Below are 27334 nucleotides of genomic sequence, written 5' to 3'. Positions count from 1 at the left end.
TATAGCAATATCCCCATATGCATCTTCCATGCAATAGGAACACGAAAAGACTTGCAACGTAGATGATGAAGATGATGACGTCATTCTATGTGATACACCTGAACCAAATGAAAGCAATAATATTCAACCAACCAACGACGCTAAACGCAATACTGAAGAAAATGAGCTGCGCAATGGATTCCTACTTAACTTTAATTTGCAATGTCGTGAAAACGGTAGCGGTAAGAGCGGTGGGGGCGAGTCGACAAGTGCGTCCGCAAAGGATGGTAATAGTAAAGATGAGAAAAATGGTTTTATGATTATAGATAGGAACAAGCGTATGCCAAGAAGAAATCGTGCTGGACAATCATTAACACGTTGTCCAACAATACCATTATCATCGCCGGCAGGGCAACTTCTATTGCGTACAACAAAAACTGTCATTACACCAGAATATTTAAATGAACGTCTCGAACGTGTAGAACGTTTCTGTTTTGCACCTATACTCTCAAAATCGCATATGAAACCGCCAAAATATTTTGAGAAAAAACAAAATGCTGTAAATGCAAATTGTACATTTAAAAAACCACAGGATTATAGTACGCACGTATACGTTTTTCCAAGACGACAATTTTCACAACGTAGGCGTACAGAAAGTTTCCTATTTTTAAATAAATCATTAATAAGACGTTGCCGTCCAATTTCTGTACGGCTAAAGAAAATAACAGATAACGATGTTAAAAATCGACGCTCATTACCAAATACAAAGTTGAATATAAAACTAACCCGAGACGCCACAAGACGTTCGAATTGGAAAATATCATCGCCATCTACAGAAATTATTGTTGACACAATTGATTTGTGTTCATCGGATGAAGAAGGCGAAACGACGGCAAAAAAAACTGCTGTGGTTAATAGCGATAAGAAAAGTACACAGAATATTATTTTTCAAAGGCGTACCGATCCTGGGCCTAATCTTGAATTAGTACGTAAGGCGATAGCTACGCTTAGCAGTAACAACAGTAAACTCATTAACAGTAGCAGCGGCATCAGCCTTACATCTGCCAAAACCACCATAGCCAATCAGCAATCGACACACAAGAGCTCATTAACATTAGTTGGTGGTAGTGGAAAGATAAGCCTCAATACGCCAGAAATATCTTTAATACCTATACGAAAATCTACACGTAATAACGGTCCAATTAAAGGGCCAGATAAAACACAGAATCGTAATCCCACATCAGTACTATTGAATAGGTCCTCATCTGCAGCAATGACGACAACAGTTTCATCATCCGTAAATATTTCCGCCTCAAAAACTGCATCTGTATCTGGTATTGCCGTTACCACAAGTACAGATGATTGTAGTAGCAGTAAGCCTTCTTCCAATTTTGATTTAAATGCACTCTTAACAGCAACACCAACTGCAATATTCGCTACAACCCCATCCGAACATGGTAGCAGTAGCACTAACCTGCCCAAACCTTTACAACCTTCAGTTTATATATTTTCAAATTATGCCGCTAATGCATTGACCACAACAGTGCCAACATCAACAACAACAACAAGTAATGAAACTATAGCACCCGCGCCAGTAGTAGCTTCTGCTGCTGCTAATTCATTTAGAAATCAAAATCAAGAGAATCATGCACATAATTGTACCACCGCCGCCACCGTTGCCTCATCGGGCGGTCTTTTAGTTAATAAACACCAAATAGCAAATAATAATGTAGCTGCAACAATAACACCCGATGCATGGTATCCTGAATTAAGTGCTGCATTAAATAATACAACAAATACCAACACAAATTTGAGCAATACAAAGCAAGTGGCGCACTTGGTGGAACGTGAACGTGTACGACGACTCTCTTTAGTTTCGCCAAGTCGTGTTATATCAATTGATCTGACCTCTTAATCATATATGTATATGTACATGTATACATACATACCTGTTTGTATGTATGCTAAAAAATAATCAATATTATATACAAGTTTAGTTTAAATTTATATATCATTTAGACTAATGTCGAAGGCCTAATCACACACACGTTTCAGTTACAAAGTTCATGCATATTACAACGCAGCAACATATTTTGGAGCGGGACATGTTTTCAACATGGTATGAAACGCTTAGACCCATATTACAAATACTCCTAATATTTTTGATTCTCATTGCCATTATTCTTTAAAATAACAACATTTCAGAAATGCTACAATTGTATTATCGAAAAACGTTTTCGCTGAATATCATAAAGCTAGACCTGCAAAAAGAATAAACTAATAAGAAAGGGCAATTCTGAGCCCGTATCGTGTTTTACGATCCGTGATCGATCTAATTTTTAAATCGCAGTAGCTGTGAAACGGTGAATCAGATTAAAAAAATATGTGATATGGTTGCTACGAGTACTTATTAGAACCATAGTTTATTACACTGTGCAACATCCGGCTGGATATTGGACCAACCCCACTTTTTTGTAGAGATTGAAGCTTATGTAGACAAAGCACTATCTCCGTTTTTCGAAGTTCCTCCAAAAAATAGATATCGGCTTTTATTTTTTTTGTTAACGCGTTCAGCAAATTAAAAAAGTAAAAATGTGGTCGTGGTCCGCCTTTTTCTTTCATTTGAATGGCTGGATTATTTTTTTTGAAAAATTGCAGTACGAGCAATTCCAGTGCATACATGAAATTAGTAGCCACTATCATGCGACTGTCTGACTTTTCACCTCGTATAACAGCTGTTATAGTAAATTTCTCAAAAAAATAATTCAACCCTTCAAATAAGGGAAAAGAGCGGACCACAACCACATTTTTACTTTTTTAATTTGCTGAACGCGTTAACAAAAAAATAAAATTTCGAAATGTAGAATTTCGAACTTCGAAAGCCAATATCTATTTTTTGGATAATTATATGGTTGGCTCATCTCATCAGCTGATTTTATTTTTATCATTGCATGGTCGATGGGATTGTCAAAAGGAGATGGCAAACTCAAAATGAAACCAACACATTGACAACATTTTCTTACCACACACAAAAACTGTTATGTTTTATGTTTTCATTTCATTCCATTCGCCTAATACCAATACACAGATTTTGACAATTTGAACAGGCATAATTTGTTGCCTTAGTTGAACCATGGGTAGGTATGACAATCAAGGAATAGAAACATTTTTCATATGTAGGAACTCATAATGGCGTAGATAAATTTTATAGTTCACATGAGAAAATGGCTCTCAAATTAGATTTCTTGAGAAAAATATCGAAATTAAGATAAACGTATATTGGTTCAAATATGTATGTCGTTTCTGAGAGTTGAGTGTATGAACTGCACTATCTATATACTACACTTGCGGGTAAAACAAGTATGTATAAGCAAAAATGTTTTATTTTTTATGTTTTATTTAATTTAATCCATTTAAAAAAAATATATGAATTGAGCTACAGAAACTTTTGCTCGCAATAATATTTGACCATTTTTTTGAAGGATGATTTGGTTTTTTCAATTTAGAGTGTGCAAAATTGTGTTCTTTTTATTGAAGAAAAAAATCTGAAAATGTTCGAAGAAAAGTTCAAAAAACCTTGCGAGCTTCGAAAGACTTCAAACTCTTCTCGAAGACGTTTTACAAATTGGACTATACCAATTTCACACAGAAATTAATGGGATCACAGTTTTTTTTATGAAATAATTAATTTTTTCCTTTTCACATTGACAGACTAACGAACATACGTCAGCGGACTAGCAGCCGCTTTCTCCTTAACTTAAAAAAAAAATGCATGCGGAACTACTCATAAAACCTTACCAAGTACGTGCCTATTTTTTATCAAGCCCTATTATCTTTTGTTGCGAAAAATAAAATTTTCTAGTTATTTGGTGTTTCTCTATTTTTCGTAAATTATTGAAAATATTAAATTTATTTTTGTCTGACAGTAAAACCCAAAACACCAAGCAAAACCGACTAGATTTCAATAAAGCGATATTGAGATAATTAAGAATTTTTATTTTGTTTGTAATACTATGAACAAACACACACCAAATTGGCAATTTATACTATTTGGGCAACTTATACGCAAGTTATCATATAATAAATTGTAATAATAAATTGCCAGTTTAAAAAAAAATTGCGTAATAGATTGTTTAAACTGCAAATGCAACCTTGTAAAGTGTGTTTATTGAGTACATTTAAACGTCAGTTACGCATGGCTCAACTATATGGTTGGCTCATCTCATCAGCTGATTTGATTATTTTCATTTCACTGGAGTAGGGATTGCCAAAAGAAGATGGCAAACTCAAAATGAAACCAAAACATTGAACACAGTTTCTTACAACACACAAAAGTTTCAAAGTTTTATGTTTTCATTCCATTCCATTCGCCTAATACCAACACGCACATTTTGACAGTCTGAATAAAGGTATGTTGTTGCTGTAGAGACGAGTCAACCAGCTATCAAATTACTATTGTGTAACCTAAATTGAGTTGTATGAACACCACTCAATTTAAATCAAAATTGCCTCAATTTATTTTTCTGTTTAACATAGTATTAACGTGGAAAACTTGACTAATTATTTCATTAAGCCTCTGTATGAAACTGCTTTTACATAGTTTTCATTACACAACTCATTAAAATTTAATTTTGAATTGAAAAAAAAAAAAAACTGTTTTTACTTGAAGCCTTTTCAAACTCGCACTAATTTTTGTTAAGTTTTTGGGATTTTCTGCCATACAAATGCAATTTTTTTTTTTGTATGGAAGAAAAACTGTTACAACCTATCGAAATTATTATCAAAAATCATTTCCAACTTTTTCGAAATTGTTTTAGATAGTTTCCGTTGCACAATTCATAAAAGTTTTTTTTTTTTTTTTAATAGACCGAAGCACTTGCATGTGTAAACCAGAGAACTGCAAAAATCACAATTTTCTCGACTTAATCAAACACTAAAACTGTGAATGCATTCAGTCATGCGAATAAACTCATAATTGAATAAACTCAGCATCTGTCTTTACTAGACTCCGTTAGCATGATAGCGATCGAATGACCGAACAGGTTTTACGTACGATTGTATTGATCAAACGAAGGCAAGCCGAGAATAAAATCAAAGCACGAGATTTAGTATCGTTTAGTTCGGCAAACAAACAGAATCGTAAGCAATGTTTATATGTAGCTTGCCGTGAAGTAAGGGCAGAAGAATCATGCAAATATTCAGACGCATGAAGTTTTCATATTTGCCTTTGTAATGTAATCGCTGTTGAGGCAAACGAGCAAACGCCTGAATTGAATATATTAAGTTGGTTGATTTTAAATCAATGTCGATTATGTTCGTTTAAGCAAGTTGGATCATTGAACACGATCATGTTGCCGAATTTAATCGAACGTTGTTGTGTTCGATTTTTGCTGTTCTCTGGTGTAAACAACCTTTTAATATACATAAGTTGAAATCATGCCACCGCTATTGACAAAAATTTTTGCACTGTTAAAGACCTCTTTGTGAGAAAAGGCCCAAGATATTTTTTTAAGTTCCTCTTGTAATAATATATTTTTCATCTTCTTTTAGTATATTTTTTATAATATTTCTTTGGAGCTGCGTACTGCAAGAACAAATTTAAGCTTGCAAATATATCTTGATAATTTATTGTATGGCACAACTTCATCTTTGACTTACAAGGGGAAAATAAAAAAAACCGTGAGCCTTTTATTGAGAACTGCAAATAAGCCTTTAAGATCTATGCTCATATTGTTAGCTTAATTCACAGAGGCTCTAAAAATAAATTTGAATTTTTACAGGAAAAACAAAACATATTATTTTCTTATTCAGCACACGTCTTCAAATGTGGCATAACTGCACGTTATTGGGTCTACACCTTTTCCAGTTTAAGTTCAGAAATTTACAATTCAAGTTTAGCAAATTACAATTCAAGTTCAGAATTTCCAATTTAAATTCAGAAATTTACAATTCAAGTTCAGAAATTTACTATTCAAGTTCAGATTTTTCAATTCAAGTTCAGAAAATTACAATTCAAGTTCAGAAATTCCAATTTAAATTTAGAAAACTACAATTCAAGTTCAGAAAATTACAATTCAAGCTCAGAATTTTCATTTCAAGTTCAGAAAATTACAATTCAAGTTCAGAAAATTACATTTCAAGTTCAGAAAATTACAGCTCGAATACAGAAATTTATAAGTAGGGTGTTAATTTTCAAAAGTTATTTAATTAGCAAGCTGGCATGATTTGTTACGAAACTGCCAAAATCGCCATTAAGTGCCAATTCATGATGAATGATGATGATGGCGAATAAGTTGAGATATTTTGACATATGGCGCCAAGATCTATGCAGACAGTACCTATGTATACTTTACTTCCGGGAGTGTGGATGCTCCGTTGACTGTTTAAGTGGTCACATCTTCGTCATCACTGCTGTCATACTCAGTGCAGATCAATGGTTGTGACGCTAAGAATATAGCTGGATGGCATTGCAATTGCTTCTTATGAGCGAGAGTTTTTTTCTTCGCTATCTCGCAAAATTGATTTAAACGAGTTAAGTGTCCAATGCTTCCTCAACACATAGATACCATCTTACATACATTTATTTCCATTGGATGAAAAAAAAAATACCCGACAAATTTTCTGAACTTGACTTGGAAATTCTGAACTTGAATTGTAATTTTCTGAACTTGAATTGCAATTTTCTGAATTTAAATTGTAATTTTCTGAACTTCAATTGGAAGTTTCTGAACTTGAATTGGAAATTTCTGAATTTAAATTGGAATTTCTGAACTTGAATTTTAATTTTCTGAATTTGAGTTGTAAATTTCTGAATTTAAATTGGAATTTCTGAACTTGAATTGTAATTTTCTGAATTTGAATTGAAAATTCTGAACTTGAATTGTAAATTTCTGAACTTGAATTGTAATTTTCTGAACTTAAACTGGAAAAGGTGTAGTACTTTCATATTTTTACTGGCATTGTATATAGCATATCGAAATATTTGAAAACCCCATTTTCGAAAAACCTGTTGTTTAGGGCCTTTCTAAATTAAGCTATGTATTTGTTTAAGCTTTTACATACTGATGTCATACATGAATGTAAATGAAAATTGGGTATAGTTTTTTGTTTTTAATTAACTGATGCTTTTTTTTTCCTAAACATTAATCTATTTATTTATTATTTATTAGTCAATATATATAAACAAAACAAATTAAAAAATTACTATTTAAGGAATTTAAAATTAAAAGAAAACAAAGACTCAGCAAATGCTGGCAGATAAAAACTTGTTGGAACGTGTTTTTCGATGCAAAAAAAATTAGTTTAATTTTTCATAAACATGTGTATAACTTTTCTGTATAAATACGGCCGAATTTTACATGTTTTTTCGTTAATTCTAAATGTTATGATATTGCATTCGATTTTTGTGTTAGATCTCTCTTTGATTTAAGACATTTTGTGTACTTAAATCACAAAAAAATTTAATTTAGATCTGTTGGGCACGTTAATTGGGTAATCGTTAGAAACTTGCGCATTATTAAAATAAATTCTTGTGTAGTTCAAAAAATATAAAATTAAATAAATAATAATCATAATTTTTTTTTTATGAATTACAAAAACAAAAAAAAAAATGAATAAATTGGTTAAACAAAAAATAAGCGTGATCCTTCCTTTTTACTTTATGCTGTATTTTAACAATGTTATGTTCACTTTCGAAAAATATTTAACTCAAATAACTCGTAATTAAAATTTTACAAATGCAATAAAATCGTATACATATTTGTTAATATCTCAAAAACGAGTTATGAAATTATTTTAAAGTGCACTTCTTTCTTTTCTAAGTGTTTTTTTTTTAATTAAAAAAGAGAAAACATTGAAGTACTTTAACTTAAAAAACTGATTCCGTAAAGATCTTGGGCTGATGTTGTTAAATAAGTAAAAAAAATCACACGTATGTATTTTTTAAAAATCATAACTCAAAACTCTATAAAAATATTACAAAGTCTTAGAAATTTTCGAAGTATGCAGTTTTAGTGAAAGCTAGAGATCATGCTGATTTCGGAACAAATTTTGTGATGCACCTTTTTTACAAATTCTCTGTATGGTTGAAAATGTGAAGCAGCATCTTTAGTAAAAACCTGTGAAAAATTAACTGTAATTTCTATATATTGTTATACTAGAATTGTCTAACGGCTGCTGTTTCGAAAATGCCTCAGCTCAGTAAATGTCTTAGAGTTTTTTTTCTTTTAAAACCGTCTTAATTAAGTATTTTATTCAAGCAATATTTATCTCATATTTCGTTTGAAGAATGCTGTCTGAGAATTTGTTGCAAAAGCTAATGTCTCGGCAAAAATATAATACATTTTTGAAAAACATATTCTCGGAATCATCGTCCACTCAGCTATCAAATAAAAACGGAAAAAATTTTAACATTTTAGAAAAAAAAATTTTAAAATATAGAATTGCTATATCGCACATTTTATTGGAAATATGTAGATATAATTCAAAATTAAATTTTTTTTATTTACATCTGTTTACAATATAAAACATACGATATATCGACGTCTATATATTCGTTACAGCAAGCGAGATAGCGTGATATTTGTCTCATGTCTCATGTCGATATACATTTAAAAAACGCTAAAAAAAGCCAAATATCATTTTTTAAAAACTACTGATTTTGATTTTTTTGCTTTAGTTTAATCTTTTCTCAATTACCTATTCTAGCTCTATATACATACATTTTACACAGAGCAGCTTTAATCATTTCTGGTCAAGTTAGAATTTAACTGGATGATAGCAATCCCTCAGATAGTTTCATTTGACATTTTCGCTTTCACCAATACAAGGTGACTAACCCCCAGTTAAATTGATTTATTATCCTTGCAAAATTTCGCTCGAGATGAATTTTGTATGCAGCAATTTTAAATGTGCAAGGATTTCTTGGGCATTTCTTCAAGAGTCAGTCGAAGAAATGCTCAAGATATACTTGCAGGCTTAAATTTATTGTTGCAGCACGCATTTCGAAACAAAATTCTGAAATAGGGCTTTTTCGAAAGTTTCTAAATAAGGGTCGTTTGCTCGATTTCGAAACCACACCGGAGCTAGGCTGATATTTCAGTCAGAAGTCGAAATCGATCTTCATGAATATTCATGTGTTGAGACTTGAAGCGTAATATGATACTGTACCATATGTATACTTATCATATATATTATTTCTAATTGCTGTTTTTATGTACGGGTCCCTTTTTCGCTCTTATTTGGAATCCAAATCTATAAATAAAGTTTTGGTAGTTCGGGCTATTAGCGAGCTTTGGGCAATTTTGGTCGTAGTGCTTTTGTTAGTATATTTTTTTAAATAATTAGTTAAAAATAAACGATAGCACACAAAGAAATCTATTTGTACTATGGCACTATTGTGAATATTTGCACTGCATTACCGGCAGTTGCTACCATACGTCAGATGGCAGCTCAAGCTATAAGTTTTAATTGATTGATAGAACAGCTGATTTCTGTTGATATTTGATAAGAGACTTTTATATTGGTTGGCGAAGATGCGCACGGGTCCGGCTCATATATACATATTTATGGGGTTTTGGCTTTGTTCAAGAAACACTCTGGTGTTTGGCGAATCTTTGATCACAATTTTACTTTGTGTATATGTCTGCCGTTCAACATGTCACCAATAAGAGCTTAAAATTGGCACGTTCTCCGCTATTTAGTTTTTATTTATTTATATCTTAACCTTTAAATACTTTCATCTCTTAAATTTCTCCGACTTTTTCCCATTTTAAAGTTGTTTAGGTTTATTTCATGGTCGCCGTGATGTGGTAGTCCGCATACCACACCTAAGATCCTGGGTTCAAGTCCCGGACAAAGCCGTAATTGCTTATTTTGTAGTGGATTTTGTATTTTTCATATTTTTTTGTAGATACGCAAACAAAATATGTACCGTTTTTCTATCATGGTTTAATATGGATATAATGTAATTATTTGTGGCCTTAACAATTTGTTTTCAATTTTGAATAAACAATGTATTGGGTGTAGGGTTGCGTGATGTTTATTTGAATGAATCACGAATCCAAAAATAAAATGTATTTTTTATTTGAAAATGTTTTCAAATCAAAGATATTTTTTATCTTTTATTTGATTTGGCATTCAAATAAAAAATATTTTTTATTTGTTATTTGATTCTTCAGGCGAATCAAAGATACTTTTTATCATATATGTAATACTCCTATATTGCTAATAGAAAATGCTCGCATTGTGTTTTGAATTCGAAATCAAAACAAGACAGCCTATAAAATGTTTGTGATTGTGGCAGCATAAGTGTGGCAAGAAAAAATTTAAATTTCGGTACATTCGATTATTGAATACAAAAACAAAAACGTTTAAACAGCAATATATCGGCACTCTGATGTTTGGGAATGTACCTAGCCTTTTGTAGCAATATAGGAGTATTACATATATGCTTTTTTTTTATTTGATTCTACATACATAAAAAATACTTTTTACTTGTTATTTGGTTCTTTAGGGAAACCAAAGAAAATTTTTGTTTCCGATTTGGGTTGCTATCTGAATGAAAGATACCTTATGCTTCATACTTGATACGTGTTCGAAATAAGTGCGCGTGCATATCAACTATTTTAAGCTATGTGTCACCTTTGTCCATCAATAAAGGATTGGCGGACTCCGATCAAATTTATAAATGATGAAACTGTATCAAATATTCCTGCAGCTTTTTGTGACTACTTCGGTACCACATCAGAACCAATTCGGAACAACTTTAGGATCGCTTTTGGATTATTTTAGGAGTTATTTCAGGACGACTTTAGAATCATTTGGAGACTATATCGAATAAAACGTTATAAGTTTGGCTTTTACTGTCGTTTGTTTTTTACCTAACTTTTACGGATATAAATCTCAGGCCCAATAGAATTTTTCTGATTTTTTCCTAGGCCTGATCAGCCCAGCCAAGCTGTGGAGCATAATCGGCTCCCGAACGGCTAAAGCTTCTTTTGGCTAGGGGGATCAGAAGCCAGAGAGCTCGCCAAGGCACATATACTATACTGGTCTTATCCTGTCGGTTCCGACTCAGTTCTCATCAGAAAGCAATATATGTACATATACCCACTCATGGCTAAATACATGGCGATCATCATCATGATAATTTCCGTATTTTTATCGGTGGTTATATCTCTTCCCTTTTAAGGACTCACAATTTTGAGGTTAGGGCCAATCTTAATGTACCAGTCCAATTGCATGAAAGGTGTAAAAAGTATCTTTGATTTGGCTGAGAAACCAAATCACAAATAAAAATTATCTTTGATTTGGCTGGAGAATCGAATAACAAATAAAAAATATTTTTTATTTGGATGCCGATTCAAATAAAAAATAAAAATTATCTTTGATTTGAAGTTGGATTTCAAATCAAAAAGTATTTAGAATCACGCAACCCTGATTGGGTGTCAAGTGAGACAAATTTGGCAAATATGGGTTACGCCACCAAGTAAAAGGGGTTAGCTGCCAAAAATCTTCCACAAAAACGATACTAACAGAGCCAAACTTTGGATCCAGATATAAATACCAGGATCACAACGTTGTTGTTGCATTTGCATGTTTAAATATATCGGGACTTAGAGCTGTGCTAATCGGAACTCAGCTAAGGTTTACACGGTTTACTAGCAAAAATTTATTTAAAAAATTTGTTTTTTTTTTGGAGCACAATGTTACCGTTTATAATTTACTAAGTGCTTTTATGGTCATTAAAAGAGACACATTTTTTTTATGACGTCCAGTATCATTGCAGTCGTGAAAGACTTAAAATTGTGCAAAATCTCATTTGAAGCGGTAAAACATACCCGGCGATTGCATGCAATCATCACTTGATCTACCACCAGGATTTATGTAGAGTAACAAGCAAAAAAGCGTTAAAATTGATTTGTTAAGCGAATATTGTCGCTGAGAAACATGCGGCGATTCTGCTAATGTAAGGAGAAGCATATCCTGAATGGCAAAAACTTTATTAAGGTATCCACAGAGAAAAAAGTAATGTGTCACATAGGCCCGATTTCATCCGAAATTATCCAAGTGGAAGGGGGAGATTATTTAGTCGGCATATACATTTACGGTAAAAAAAAACCGACGAAAATTTGTTCCCTTTTAAGTTTTTTCTACGGTCATAACAGCTGCGTTACGAAACTTTTTAGTTCATGTGGTTAACATCGATAATTCCTTAACTCAGGTGGTATCCTAAGGCGAGAAAGTAAGAAAGTCCCTAGCAGTTTTCGTAAGAGCAACTTTATTTCATAAAAGTAATTCTTAGAAAAGACGTAACGATAATTGTCTACAAAGTACAAATCACCAACAGCACCACGACTTGCAACAAAGTCTATACCGTCCTTGAGAATGTGGCGTCGAAGACAAATCACTCAGATAAATTTGTAGATATTGTATTGTTTAGAGAATTCCGCTTATTCAAACCCTTCTGCTAACGTTCGAATCGCTAAAATGTCGAATAAATAACTCCAATATTCAAGAATGCAAAATGGTCTTTATTAAACTACTTTGAGAGTACTTCACAACCAATAGCGTGCTTAAATCAAAACTGATTCTGACTACTCAGATTGCGCTGCTTTTATACTCTCCGTTGCGTCACTCGCATATTTCTACTAAGGTCTATTAATTTCTCGAACTTCATGCTTGGTTACCAGCCATATACAGGTATACTTGTAGTTTGTAACCATATGCTACTATTTCGGCTAGTGATTACATGTGTTTGTGAAATGATGATTGATTTGTTTACGTACACAGGAGTGTCAGCTTGCTTTATTGTTGTTGTGCCTTTATTTAATAACCTTAGGGATATAAGTATCACTTAGTGATGCTAATATTCGTCACAATATTGTAGACTCCACCCTGACGAAAAGTTAAAAGCGTTTCGAGAACTCAATTATAGACCGGTGCGAGGCAGTTTAGAAAAATAACATCCCCATTACTAAATACTAAACATTTTCTATCAGACGAGCTGCCTTAAATAATCCTACATTTTTTTATAAATCAAAGTTTTTTCTTTCACTACTATTTTTATCATCGCATCAAGGGTCGCATGCCAATGAAATGTTATGTGGATTATTACACCAAGTGCTAAATGGGGGGAGTACCAGTAAATTGATTGTGACGGACTTTGATAAAATTTTGAAGCAGATGGAACTGTACCTTTCCGTATCATTCCGCTTCCGAATTGTTTAAGGTATAATTTCGGGATAGTTTCAAGACTATTTCGAGACAATATCGGGGCCAGTCACCTCAGAATCAAACAGGCGTTTTTTTTTCTTTTTTTTTTAATCTTCTCAACTGATTTAAAAGATCTTGATACCATTGGAAAGGTATTCTAATCGGCTATCGAAATTATACACTGAGAACATTTTTATTACACTGAAAAATTGTTTCAAAAATAAAATTTTAAACTTTGAAAAAAAAAAATCAAAAGGCCAAGTGTTTTAAAATAAAATATATTTTTATTACAAAGGTCTATTTAATATATACAACACATCCAAAAACTAAAATGGCGTTTTCTTTTTTTTTTTTTAATGCCTCTCTTTATATTTTAATATGGTAATTTTAAGCTGTGATAACTACGGAATGGCTCACCCGATTTCCAAGATCTTTGTAACATTGGAAATGTTTTCTAATCGGCTATCGAAATCGTTTCTTACAGTATCCGTTTTTGAAAGCCTATTTGAATATCTTTCTAATGGTACCAAGATCTTTAAAATTAGTTCAGCCATTCTTTAGTTATCACAGCTCAAAAGTACTATGATATCAAAATATAGAGAGATAAATTTACTTAAAAAAATTTATAAAAAAAAAGAAAAAAACCCATTTTAGTTTTTGGATATGTTATATATATTAAATAGATTTTTCTAATAAAAATATATTTTATTTTAAAACACTTGGCCTTTAAATTTTTTTCTATGTGTAAAATTTTATTTTTGAAACAAAAAATTGTTCACAGTGTATATTTTCGAAAGCCGATTCGAATACCTTTCCAATGGTATCAATACCGTACCGTACCGTAGTTATCACACCTCCAAAGTACCTGTTACCGTAATTTTTAACGCACTTTTACACCTTGCCACGCCCACAATTTTAAAATACAATTTCTAAAAATTAGGTTGTGTTTGCATAGGTAAAGTGTACCTGTATGCAAAATTTCATCAAAATCTGAGGGGGTCGGGTTCAATGCATATCGGCTTTGATATGAAATTCATCAAATGAGGTTTGTTGCTCTTGAGTTAACAGACATTCAGTAAAACAAAACAGTCAACCGAGTTTTTTTTTCCAAGAAAACAACTTAGTTTAGTTACTTCAACAGAAGGAAAATTGTTGATCTCCAGTTAACAATATTCTGTAAAAATTACAGATTTCAATCAATCCAACTGATTTTTCTGTTAAAAGAACTGATTTCATTGGTAACTGTCAATATTAACAAATGCATTATTTTTAAGACAAACTTACGCTCACTGCGCTGACTACTTTGTTGTTATGACTATCGTGCAACAGAAATCTGTTATATTAACATCCACTGTTATTTTAATGTTAACGGAAATCTGTTATATTTGTAGTCCGAAAATAAAATCACACAAGTTATTTACTTAAGAGACATAGATGTGTTGTCTTACCCTTTTTCTTTGTTGAACTAAAGTTGGCTGAACTTCAAAAGTACAACCTCAAAAGGTTTCGTAAAGTGTTAAGGAAATCTGTCGAAATTTTACCGGAGAGAATAAAAACTACTCGAATCACAAAATTTTTTCGAAACAGGCATAACTCATTTTTTAACACGCTTATATTAGCTTCACTTGTATGTTTGTAACTCTCTAGGCTCGCAAAGAGACCTATTTAGCGGCAATTATTGAAGAAGGCAGTGGTTCAATAACTCGCTACAAAACGAGTTGTGCTTAATAGCGGAGGCACGAACCTTTGGGCAACGGCGTGTTCTTTAGTTTTTTAAACTATATTTATTTGTAATTTAGTTTTGTTATATTAATTATGTTTAAGTCGATTAATCGGCGTCCGCCTATGAAAAAAATTCGGCATCGGTCAGACTCTAGTTATTTTAACAGTTTGCTGCTATTGTAACGAATTTAGTGAAATTCCACTTATTTGCAACCTTCTGCTAACGTTGGAATCGCTAAATTGTTGAATAAATAACTCCAAATTCAATAATGCAAAATGGTCTTTATTAGACTACTTTGAGAGTATTTCACAATAACACTTATACTTCACAATCAATAGCGTGCTTAAATCAAAACTGATTACTGGTTACTCAGCTTGTGCTGCTTTTATACTCTCCGTTGCTTCATTCTCTCTTGCTTGGTTAGTAGTGTATGCGTTTCTCATAATCATATGCGTGTTTATGTGTGAGCACTACTTCTTCTGATGACCACAAGTGTGTGCGCGTAATATCTCTTCGTTGCGTTGTATGTACGTGTGTAAATGGATTAAATTCATGTGTTCATGTGGCAGCTTGCTTTATTGTTGTTGTGCCTTTATTCACTAACATATTAGCAATGCTAAAATTCGCCACAGTATTGTTAGTTTACAGAGTTTACCACACCGCAAGTCCTGGGTTCAAGATCTGGAAAAAGCAAATTTGTACTTTTTTGGTAAGGTAAATTCAACAGTTTGTGCGAAGTTGATTCAACAGCTATTTACGATGGATAAATATTGGCATACTTATTGGTTGAATTGATCCGTAATTCGGTTGATTTTATCAGATTTTTTCTTTTCATGCAGCGCACTGCTGTGAGAAACAAAATTTTGTAAAGGAAGCGGCTCACTGTGGGGTATTTGATCAATCTAGCTGGCCAAAATTAAAACAGCAGTTATTTCTGTTCAAAAAATGATTGTCTCACTTCATTGTTATGAAAGCAAATATTTGACAGTAAATTCACGGTGTGACGCGCAGAATTACTATGGATCGGGCCCCCGGTTTCGGATGGACCCGGGGACATTTCTTGGCATAACATGAGGTATGTCAATATGGGTATCAAACGAAAAGTATTTTACTCCGTATTTCCATTGTGATTTTTTAGAAGGGTTGCCACTTAGGGTTGCCACCTCACCTTTTTTACATTTATCTATATATGCACTACCATCTCGGAAACGGCTTAACCGATTGGAATCAAATTTGGTACATCGACATGGTATTACATTTTAAGACTTCACATAGGCGTTGCTACTGAGGCTATTTTCACAAGGTTGCCACCTGTCGCCAATAAGGGTAACAGTCTCTTACAAAATTGATCACTACTCAAGAAATTGCAGGTATGCGCAGCCGTTTTTGTTATTGAACTTTGAAACAAAAACAAGCTTATGTATTGCCAAAAAATTACAAAAAGAAGATATATCTTTTTATTTGCAAGGTTTTTAAAAAAATTAATATTGAAAAGTAGTAGAATAACTCAGTTAAAACATGCGGTATAAAATTCTAACATATTAGCCGTGTTTTTTTTTTTACATGCGTATACGTTTCGTTTGCGCGTGAATAAAACGCCTATCCTCGCTTAGATAATGCTTAGGATACCCATCTAGCGGGTGTGGTTAAACAACTAGCTACAGCAACAGGGTGTACCGAAAAGCGGAGAAACAGCGCTCTGATGGCCATAGGGTAAAACATATAGCTGAATCAGTTGCGATGAAGTGTGGACGCACATAGAATACATAGAATTAGTGTAGAGGGTAAAACATAAACACATTTTTCAGTTACATCTGAGTATAATGCGTATTGAAATTTAGTAGGACAAAATTTATGCGCAGCAATTTCAGAGGTGTATTTAAAGCTTGTCGCTTAGCAGTCCATATAAAGTTTAAGCGTAAACGGATATACGCGTGTTAAAAAACACGGCTATTGTAACGATTTCCGGGAAACTACGCTTATCTGCAACCTTCTGCTAACGTTCGAATCGTTAAACTGTTTAATAAATAACTCCAAAATTCAATAATGCAAAATGGTCTTTATTAGACTACTTTGAAAGTACTTCACAAAACACTAACACTTCGCAACTGATAGCATCAAACTGATTACCGAGTACTCAGCTTGTGCTGCTTTTATACTCTGCCCCAAATGTGTAGGTGTTTCTTCTTCTAGAATTTTCTACTTGGTTACCAGCTATGTGCGTGTGTATTTGTAGTTTATAGCCTCTCGCATAGCCATATGTGTGTGTATATGTGAGTACTACTTCGACTGATGACTACATCTGTGTGTGACTACATCTGTTCGTTGCCTTGTATGTATGTGGGTAAATGATGATTAATGTGTTTATGTAACTTGTTTTAATGTTTTTGTTGTTGTGCATTTACTTAGTAACAGCTTAGAGATGGTAATATTCGTCACAATATGAATTAAAAGTATATTTACCTGTCCTAAAAGAAAATGTAACTAGATTTGATTAAGGCTTAACAAGTGAACAAGTAACAAGTGCTTTTTAATCAAAAAATACATCGAACTGCACACAATTTTTATACAACTTTAGATGTGCGCGGTTAGCTCCGTTGACGTTGCAGATGGGTTTTGGGGTATGTATACTATTCAGTGGAACGCCAGGGAGTATGTTAAAAAAATTGTAATATTTTGAAAAATCGACTTTTGGCCAACTAGATTGATCAAATACCCCAACGTGCGGCTATTCTTCCGGAATTTCCGGTTAATAATATAATATCAATTTTTTCTTCTTCGTCTGGAAGATTTGCTGTCGTAGCAAACGCAACTGCACAGAAACTCAAATGCAACAATAACGTAATAAAACAACCAATATCCAACATAAAAAACAGGCAGAAAAATAACATTAAATCAAATTTTCTGGACGGATAATAAAAAGTAGTTCCTCCGGAGTTTTTATACAATGAAATTCTGGTTGAGTAGGGACAACTTTTTTTTAAAGCAGTTATTGGAGAATAAATTCTAAATTTTTTCGATTATCTCTATTTTTACTTCCTTTATATTAGGTCGGTTGAATGTTTGTCCGCTTTCCATACAAATTTTGCAATCGATTTTTAAGTAACTTCTCATTGAGCTACAAACGTGAAACTTTACACATAGGTTAGAACACCGTGACAATGCAGCAAAAGAAAAAAAAATTCGTTAGGTGGCGCACGGATGGAAATAATTAGATGAGAATTTGAAAATTTTCAAACCAGCTTTTAAGTAACTTCTCGATGAGCTGGAGACTTGAAATTTCAAACTGAATTCAGAGGTCTATGACAGCTGATGACGCGATACAGAAAGATTCGCTAGGTGGCGAACGGGATGAGATATTTAGAAAAATCGTACGAAACGGAGGGAATTTTGGGATTGATTTTTATGTAAGTTCTGATTGAGCTACAACTGTAGAACTTCACAGATAGGATAAAGGAGAAAAAAAGTCCGTTAAGTGGAGTACGGATCGAAATATTTAGATAAGAATTTGGAAATTTGGTAGTTTGAAATCGATTTTAAAGTAACTTCTCATTTAGCTACAAACATGAAACCTCAGAGGCAGGTTAAGACACCGTGACAAAGGAACAAAAGGAGAAAAAATCCCGTTAGGTGGCGCACGGATCGAAAAAATTGGATAATAATATGGAAATTTGAAACCGGGTTTTAAGTAACTTCTGGATGGGCTAGATGCTAAAAATTTAGAGCTTAATTCAAAGGTCCATGACAGCCGATGACACTATACAAAAGGTTTCGCTAGGGGGCGCACGGACTGAGATATTTAGAAAAATCAAACGGAACGTAGGGAATTTTGGGATTTATTTTTATGTAAGTTCTCATTGAGCTACAAGCGTATTTAACAGATAGGTTAAGACACCGAGAAAATGTAAGAAAAGGAGAAAATTCAAATAGAATAAAAAAATTTTAAGCATTTCCTTTATATAAATGGACAAAAATCAGCGAAAAATGTTAGGTGGCGCATATATGTTATATTTTTGTCCATTTATATAAAGGAAGTCCTTAAAATTTTTTATTTTATTTTTATGAGACTTCCTTTTAAATATGGGTAGTTCCACTTTTGGTTGTCCGTTGGATGTTTATTTAGTCAGGTTATGTCGCCTGAAAGTGGGTTTGTTGAAGTGATGGCCAGCAATTTATTGGAATAATCATGTTCATAAACAAAACCATTTAATCAATTGATTACCAACCCTAAAATTTCCTTGCCACATGTCGATTTCCAGATCGATTTTTTTTACATTCTACCAAGAGTTTCAGGTAGAAATAGAGAATAGAGCAAAAATTTGGCTCGAGTAAAAGCTATTAAATAGATATTTAACAGGCAAATTTTCCAAATGATCGAACAAATTATGGTCTTCAAAATTGACCTCTTTTCAAACAAAGAGGATATTTCTTAACAGGTAGCGTTTTTTCTAACTCTGTTCTTCTGATTCGAAAAAAACTGCCAAAGAATGTCGTCTCAGCTTTTGAACTGAATATTTCGGAACTTCTTGCCCCGACTGTGAGATAATCAGTCGTGTAATGCGCAAGAGCATTGTGAATTCCCATGATTCAATCACAAGAGGTTTGCTCGGCTGACAAATTTTTTAACAATTGCAGCCATTTTGCTCCCAAATCGAACTGACTTCCGTTAACTGTGTTGTTTCTTTGCGATTTTTCGAAAAATATTAGTAGTAGAAATAGGAAGCAATCAGTTTACAAATACCCGATAAGCACCGAACTACATAATTCCTTAGACATTTTTTTTAATTTTCTGATGAATTTACTAATTATGCCGTGATCTATTAGTGTGGGTGAACATAGGTTTTATGAAAAGTACGGACACCAAGGAATCGTGCACTTTTGTAAAGCTATGAACATGCGAAACCTAAAATAATTCAAAATTCATCGTTCAACGTCAAAAACTCGACTAGTAAAATGTCATTAGTAATTAATAGAGATGTACCCATTGAGCACGTTAACTTATGCATTCCATATGTTCGGAACATACGTCTCCATTTAAAAATTTGTGGAATCGTTTTATATTTGGAATATTATGTATATACTTATTTGGAATATTCGGACCTCGTGAGGTAGTATCAAACGAACGTGTTCCGAATATTCTAAATTAACGATTTATCTGCAAAATTTCCATGAATACTTAAACGGAAAAGAGCTTTCCGAAATTTCAGAATAAAAAAGGAAATACTCCTTGTGTAGCAGGACCGCACAAAAGCTTAACTCTTCTGTCAAAGTCAAGGCCGGAATATAAAGTCCTAAGACAAGACAGCTCTTTATCAATTCACGAAATATTTAGTAGAAAATTAATTCAGCCCTATTCTGCATTTCGACTTGGATTGGAATTTTTTTGATTTGGCAATTTTGGTATTCTGTGTTCCAACTTTCGATCCAACTTCGCATCGTTCGATTTTTTGTATTCTGCATTTCGATCGTAGTTCCGTTTTTCTAAGTTGCAAATTAGTTGGCGGAAAAATATTTTCTTTTTATTTTTTTATTATTTTTTAACAGAATTTTAACAAAAATGTAAGTAAAACTTGTTAAGAAACGTAGAAGGCTTGATGATGATTGTTTTTTATATGTTTCCAGGTCAAAAACAACATGTCGATGTCGAAGTCCTTGGACGTATTTGCCCCGCAAAAGTATCTAACACATACTTGAAAGCATCCTTGTTAAGTCGAAAGTTTTTTTGAACCTAAATAAGAAAATAAGTCATTAAACTTTACCACTTTTAAGTTCAATTTCTTACAATTAGTCACTCATCTCAAATGGATTACACAAATCTCGCAATATTTGCCTTTCCATTCTCGCCCGGCAATTTTCGTATGCGTTGCTTTCCAACTCCATAAATAATGCCGCGGCTATTGATTCCATTATAACAGACAGCTATAATTTGTGTCTGTTCGTTGGGCCCAGTTATATGCCAAAACAAGCTGCCGGCGTAGAGGAAGGTGAAGCGAAAACGTAAACAATTCTTGCGGAAAGAATAAATAAACATTATAAAGTATTTTAGGCCAGTGCAATGAAATTAGCATCCTTAAAATTCAGAAAATGTCAACTATATTCGTGCAGGAATCCGTTTTAACAAAACTTGGTGGCCACGGCAGGGAATTGGCCAAAAGAACGACAAAAACACGCTTACAATTATGAAAGCACTTCACTCAAAAAAATATAATACTGCGGCAATATATTCTATTGCTTTTTTTGTACAAAATGGCGTGGATAATAAAATATAAACGTTTTTCAGTGTTTTTTACAAATTTTCTTTAATTTATTTTGTTCCAATGTTCACACATTCCGTACCAACAGCTGATTTCGAAAAATCGTTTGCTCTTCCTCTTCTCTTTACGATTTCGTCGTAATGCAGAATACCAAACTTCGATTAAAGCGGAGCGTAGAACGGGAACGTAATCGAAATGCAGAATAGGGGTGATTATTTCCCCCAAAACTTGTTGGCGTTTACAAATTTATTGTCACTACTAATATATTACTACTGGTACTTTTCTACTACAATTTTCCCTGAAGGGGATTGCATTATTCCCCGTTTTCCTTACTTCGTAAAAGCAACCCGTCCAGGTTTTTAAATTTGGGAGTGTCAAAGGTCTGTCATCATTGGAGAACAAACCTTTAGTAATTGAATCATTGTTTACTATATAGTTTGGCAGCTTAAGTAGAGGTTATGTTGCGAATAGAGTGGAAGGCAGTGGACTAGGCAGCCGAATGTCATATAATGAAGGAATGGTGCTCGGAGTTTTTTCAAAGTTAAAAAAAAAAAATGATAAAAGCTTTAATAAAAATAAAACTATTGTTTTAATAACAACAATAACGCCTTATATATTCTACGTACATAAATTGGTAAGGATTATCTCACTTTAAAATTTGAGTTAAATAATCTAAAGTTTTTGTTTGAAACTGAGTCGAGAACTGTGCGTGTGAATGTGCGAATTTTCACCGATCAGCTGTTAGTTGCGCTACTTGGTAAAATTTACAATGAATTGAATTATGGTGAATTCCTGTAAGTGAAGACACTTCTCTTTCTCTGTCACGTATGGCTGTTAACAGCTGTTTCTCGCAATTTCGGTTTTGACTCATAAGCCACCTTTTCATAGACCGGGTCACATATATTAATATTCACTTATGAAATCTAGTTAATAGAGAGAACATGAGCATTTTTTTTAAATATGTAAATAATGCAACATACCAGCCATGCATACATACCAGCATTTTCGTAAAATGTTTGAAACATACTATTAAGCAAATGATTTATTGTGAAACTTTTTTCAAACATTCGCTACTTGTAAGAATACCCAATGCGCATATACATATATAATAGGAAGTTCGCACAGAATCTTAATGAAATGTAAAAATATTTTACTAAAAAAAATTAAAATGGGAAGCAGTTTTTCTCTTTTAAATATAAAAATAATCAAAATAAAATGCACCTAACCAAATATGTGACTATTTTTTTTAAAGGGATATTATTTTCTGCAAACGCTGCAGAAATCAGATTAATACAATCATAAAATAATAATAATAATAATATATATCTGAAGGTCGTTTGATGGCAAAACTATGAAATCCGCCATTCAATATTCTACTAAATTAATAAATAACTTAATTGTGTTTTGTAAGCGAATAAAAAAAAATTTTAAAAAATAAAAATAAATTTAAATTTTTACTTATTACAACCGCAACCAGGCTCGGTGCCTCGGGGCAGCTTGAGCGCCGATCATATGGCCATAGTAGTATAGCGTCATCAATCACAAGACGAACAGACTACCTGATGCCCTATCTGCGCTTCGAGGGAGGTCTTAAGGCCACAATAGAGGTGGACGGTTGGCGCAAGGCTGCGCAAATGGCGGACGAGGCGATACATGTGTACACAGATGGTTCCAAAGTAGTGGAAGGAGTAGGGTCTGCGGTATACTGTGCTGATCCGGAAATAAGCAGATCCTACAGGCTGCCGGATTACTGTAGCGTTTTCCAAGCGGAAATATTAGCCGTAACCAAAGCAGTAGAAACCCTGGAAAAGAATAGCTTAAGCTGCAACCGTGTTAACTTTTATATTGACAGTCAAGCAGCAATTAAGGCAATAATCTCGCATAGCACAGCATCTAAATGCGTGTTAGAGTGTAAGCAGTCTCTGGAGAGAATCGGGGCAGGGAGAAGCATACATCTATATTGGGTCCCAGGGCATATGGGAATAGATGGGAATGAAAAAGTGGACGAACTAGCTAAAAGGGCGCGAAGGCGAGAGGTGCACATGATTGACCAAGCGGGAAAGGCGTGGGTTCAAGCGCGGGACTGTAAAGTGTCGAAGATTATGTGTATGTCTTACAACCTTAGACTAACAAAGTTGCTTCTATCATTAAAAAGAGAGGACTGTATACTCATGACGGGTATTCTGATTGCCAAGAGGACGCTGTTATTTTATAATATAGGTCCTGGTTTTTGATACGGTTTTTCAGTTCGGTCGTTAAAACAAACTTCTGGTAACACTACGGACTCAATCAGTCTATGTGAGGTACTCATGGACCGGCCAGTTCAACCTAACCTAACTTATTATTTAAGAATTATGAGCTTAACATTGTTTTTCTAAGAGAAACTGAAAAGAAAGAAACATTTAATTAATTCCATTGTGTTGTTAGTGTAGAAATGAGATAAACTGAATTAAGCCAGGAAACAAATACAAGCAGGATATCCTAGTGGTGAAGGCAACTGCAGTTTCACAGTGTGATTCGCGGTTCGAATCTCGGTGAAACCTTTGATAACATTATGATGTTGTTTCTTTCTTTTCGGTTTCTTTTAGAAAAACATAATAATTGAATATTCATTCTTAAATAATAAGTATAAATTGAACACACCATTAAACGAACAAACATAAATTTAAATTCTTAACAAAGTTATTTGAAATCTGCTAGTGTCCATCTCATATGTATGTATACTAGGCTGGCCCTTGTAAATATAAAATTTATTCCGGTCTCACCCCTTCAAACGGTAATACCTATGCCAATAACAGGGCCGGCGAAACATCCGGGTGGGTAATTTTACGAACCGCAAAACTTTCCCTTATTTTGAACTTTTCTGTTATTCTTATAAAATTTTAACATTATACTCTTTTCAACCAACTTTATTCATCACTTTAAGTTACAAAAAATAATTTTCGTAAAACAACAATTTAAACTAATCTCATTGTTGAAGCGCGAATATTGCAGCTCGCTTCGAATTTTTAGAAATAAATTTATTCATGAGGATTTCAAGCTCAAGCTCGTCAGTTTCCTTTGAGTACGAATGTAGAATCGCGACATAGTTCAGTCGATCTTGCGTCATAGTCGATCTGAAATAATTTTTTACTCTACGTAAAACAGAGAAACTTCTCTAGAGCAAGTTGACCCCGGAATAGTAATGACCAATTTTATAAAACTTAAATATTCAGGAACAAGTCCTCTACAACAATTATTTTCTTTTATAACTTGCACAATATCTTTCAATGCTTTTGGAAATACTTTTGTACGTTTCATTAAATTCAATGCCATATCTCTGTCATAGACTAACCTGAACTCGTCAAAATCACCTTTATAAAACGGTATGACTGCAAATTGTTCCAATGTTCGAAAAAATTTGGCTGAATCTGTGTCGAATCTACAAAGCGTTTAGTCATAAATTTCACAGTAAATTTTACGATGATATTCTTTTGGAGTGCTGAAAACATGGTCGTTATCATTTTTACTGGCAATTCGCTTTGGAATTTTCCGTCGACGTGGCAAATTCGGTTCCCTGATTTCAAATTTCTTTGATAACTCTTTATTCATTTTAGCCAAATTGGTTCAAATTCGGAATCGCGCAAAATTTCCAACGTGTATGTTACAGCTTCAATTTTACGAGATGAATCTACGACTTTAAAGTAAAGTATTACTTTCTATACAGTTTTTTGTGATAACCGGTTACTTTATAGTACTATGCAAAGCAAACATGGCAGCGCCGGCAGTCAGCTGCAACACAATACTTTTTTAAACTGACAATAGAACAAAACAAATGAATGGGAATGCATATGATATGTTCAGTAGACTGGGTCGATTTATAAACCCATATCGCGCCATCGATTTTTCGATAGCATTTGGGCTCAGGAAAAAAAAGTTCCACTACGCATACCCAAAAAAATAATATTCGAGCCTTCGAAATTTTTTTTTTTTTTTTTACATTTTTTCGACTTTAATTTTTAAGGTTTTTTCATGACCTACTAAAAAAATTTCATTTGATTGTAAAATTTGCATGTATACCCTGTCCGACCCAAAAAATATCCGATAAAAACGTTGGCGATAACAGTTTTTTGAAAAAAAATATATTTTTTTTATTTATCGGTTAACTTTCGCCCATACAATAAATACTAATATGTATTTAATACAGCAGTAACACAATACTCTTAACGCTATGAACACAATCACAGCTACATACAAAAATATATCTCTACTTCGTTTTATCAATTGATGAACCTATTAAAAATGTATCCATTTGATATTTTGTTAATGTTTGTATCCACTTCAAATTGATACAATTGTATCCAAAGAGTAGCACATACCGAGCGCATCACCTGACTGACGACCGCTGACTGGTTGACCCCATGAATCGACTTTTACGCGCGCGTATTTGAAAATTTAATTAGGCTCTAGGGCAGATCAAAAAAATTTTCTTTTGCTTTCGGGGTGGGTAATTACCCACCTTCAGGTCTTCCGGATGGGTAGTACTACCCACCATACCTACGCCTTCCGCTGGCCCTGCCCAACAATATGATATTTTTTGGTCACGATTGGAGTCGTTTAAGGGGTTGTCGCAGGGAGTCAAAATTATGATTTACCTATGGAGACTAGAAGTTATCGATATCACATGTAAATTTTTGGTACCGATTGGAAACGGTTAACACGTATTGTGTAGGGAAGTTCAGATTATCATACCAGGGCTGAATATATTAAAATTTGAACTATGTATAATCACTGTGCGATACGACTTTACCGTTTCTAGCCGGGACCAAATTTATATTTGATGTATTTGACGTTGGTATTCCCGAATGAAGGGGCGAGACGGAAAAAAAATCTTCTATATTATTTATAAGGATCACCCTTTTGTATGTATATTAGACTGGGTCGATTTATTAACCGATATCGCGCCATTGATTTTTCGATAGGATTTGGGCTCAGGAAAAAAAAGTTCCACTACGCATACCCAAAAAAATAAATTTTCAGCCTGCAAAAAAAAAAAATGACGAAAGGGTAAATTTTTCGACCAAAACACTCCCCAAAACCCAAAAAATATTTTTTTCAAAAAACTGTTATCGCTAACGTTTTTACAAAAATTTGGGTTTTGGGAAGTGTTTTTGTCGACAAATTTACCCTTTCATCATTTTTTTTTTGCAGGCTCGAAAATTATTTTTTTGGGTATGCGTAGTGGAACTTTTTTTCCTGGGCCCAAGGTTAATGTATATGTACATATCTAGCTATATATAAGCACAAATCATACACAGAAGATTGGGCATGGCGCATGTAAACAAAAGATCAGCTGTTTTTTATGGGCAAATTTTACGTCATTTTCCTTTAGCTCTTGTTTTTTTCACTCTTTCTTTCATTAGTTCAAGCAGTCAAGTGTGACGTAGATGCGCAGAACGAAGCAATTTTGAACTCGTGAATGCGCAATCTTCTGTGTGTGATTTGTGATATATAAGCATGCACTCTATGCTCTTGTTCCAATGGTACATGAACCAGATGCGGATAGAGATTCAACATGCAAATGCAACAACAATGTGAAGTATCTGGTTCATGTACCATTGGAACACGAGGTATGATGCATATTCATGGTATTCACGACAACCTGGCTGACGGATTGATAACTATTTATCTCTGATGAATATTAGGGGGACTCATGTAACCGTATAAATGCCTTATAAAGTGTGTAAAGGTATAAATTTATCTAGTGTGTAAACGAGCTGTCAAATTTTGTATGAAAAATCATTTACACAATTTGTATAAATTTACGCGCACATTTGATTGTGTAAACGCGGTAAACTCAAAGGAATGCAACCTTGCAGATATTACCAGGCATTTTCATCAGAAATCTCCAACATCAACAAGTAAAGGAGTTTTAGTTTTGATTTTTCACTTAATCTTGGCATTCTTTAATTAGTATAACAACCCTGCAAAAATCGCGAGTACTCCATGCATGCATGTATGGAGTACTCGCTATGGACCAACCGAGTACTCCAAAATTAACCACAATTCATACAAAAAATATGGTTCAATTAACATTGCGATGTCCTAGGACTGGACCATATACTCCAGCTTCGCATTACATCGGAGTAATCCATGGAGTACCCACAGTCCAATAAACATCGTG

The 27334-nt window shown here is 33.5% G+C and overlaps 1 protein-coding gene and 1 long non-coding RNA gene across 7 annotated transcripts in view; one reads left to right on the top strand and one right to left on the bottom strand.

Moving 5' to 3' along the window:
- The window catches only part of ova (ovaries absent), a 65394-nt gene extending 55023 nt beyond the window's left edge, over positions 1-10371 (top strand). For 2 of the 6 annotated variants that reach the window (XM_067764776.1, XM_067764779.1), the window contains exon 5: positions 38-10371. In XM_067764776.1, the coding sequence (XP_067620877.1) occupies positions 38-1894 (1857 nt within the window). In that variant the 3' untranslated portion in view covers positions 1895-10371. The remainder of the gene's footprint in view (positions 1-37) is intronic. The other 4 variants (XR_010949380.1, XR_010949379.1, XM_067764777.1 and 1 more) reach the window with 4 other exon arrangements.
- A 10057-nt stretch (positions 10372-20428) lies between these two features.
- LOC137239455 (uncharacterized) lies at positions 20429-21221 on the bottom strand. The gene is made up of 2 exons (XR_010949378.1): positions 20700-21221; positions 20429-20645 (listed from the first exon to the last, which is right to left on the bottom strand). It is a non-coding gene; the product is annotated as an uncharacterized lncRNA (long non-coding RNA).
- Between the last annotated feature and the right edge of the window lie 6113 nt (positions 21222-27334).

Source organism: Eurosta solidaginis, chromosome 2 (genome assembly GCF_040869045.1).
Source record: "Eurosta solidaginis isolate ZX-2024a chromosome 2, ASM4086904v1, whole genome shotgun sequence".
NCBI classification, from domain to species: domain Eukaryota; kingdom Metazoa; phylum Arthropoda; class Insecta; order Diptera; family Tephritidae; genus Eurosta; species Eurosta solidaginis.
This window is presented reverse-complemented; position numbering and strand designations above follow the sequence as displayed.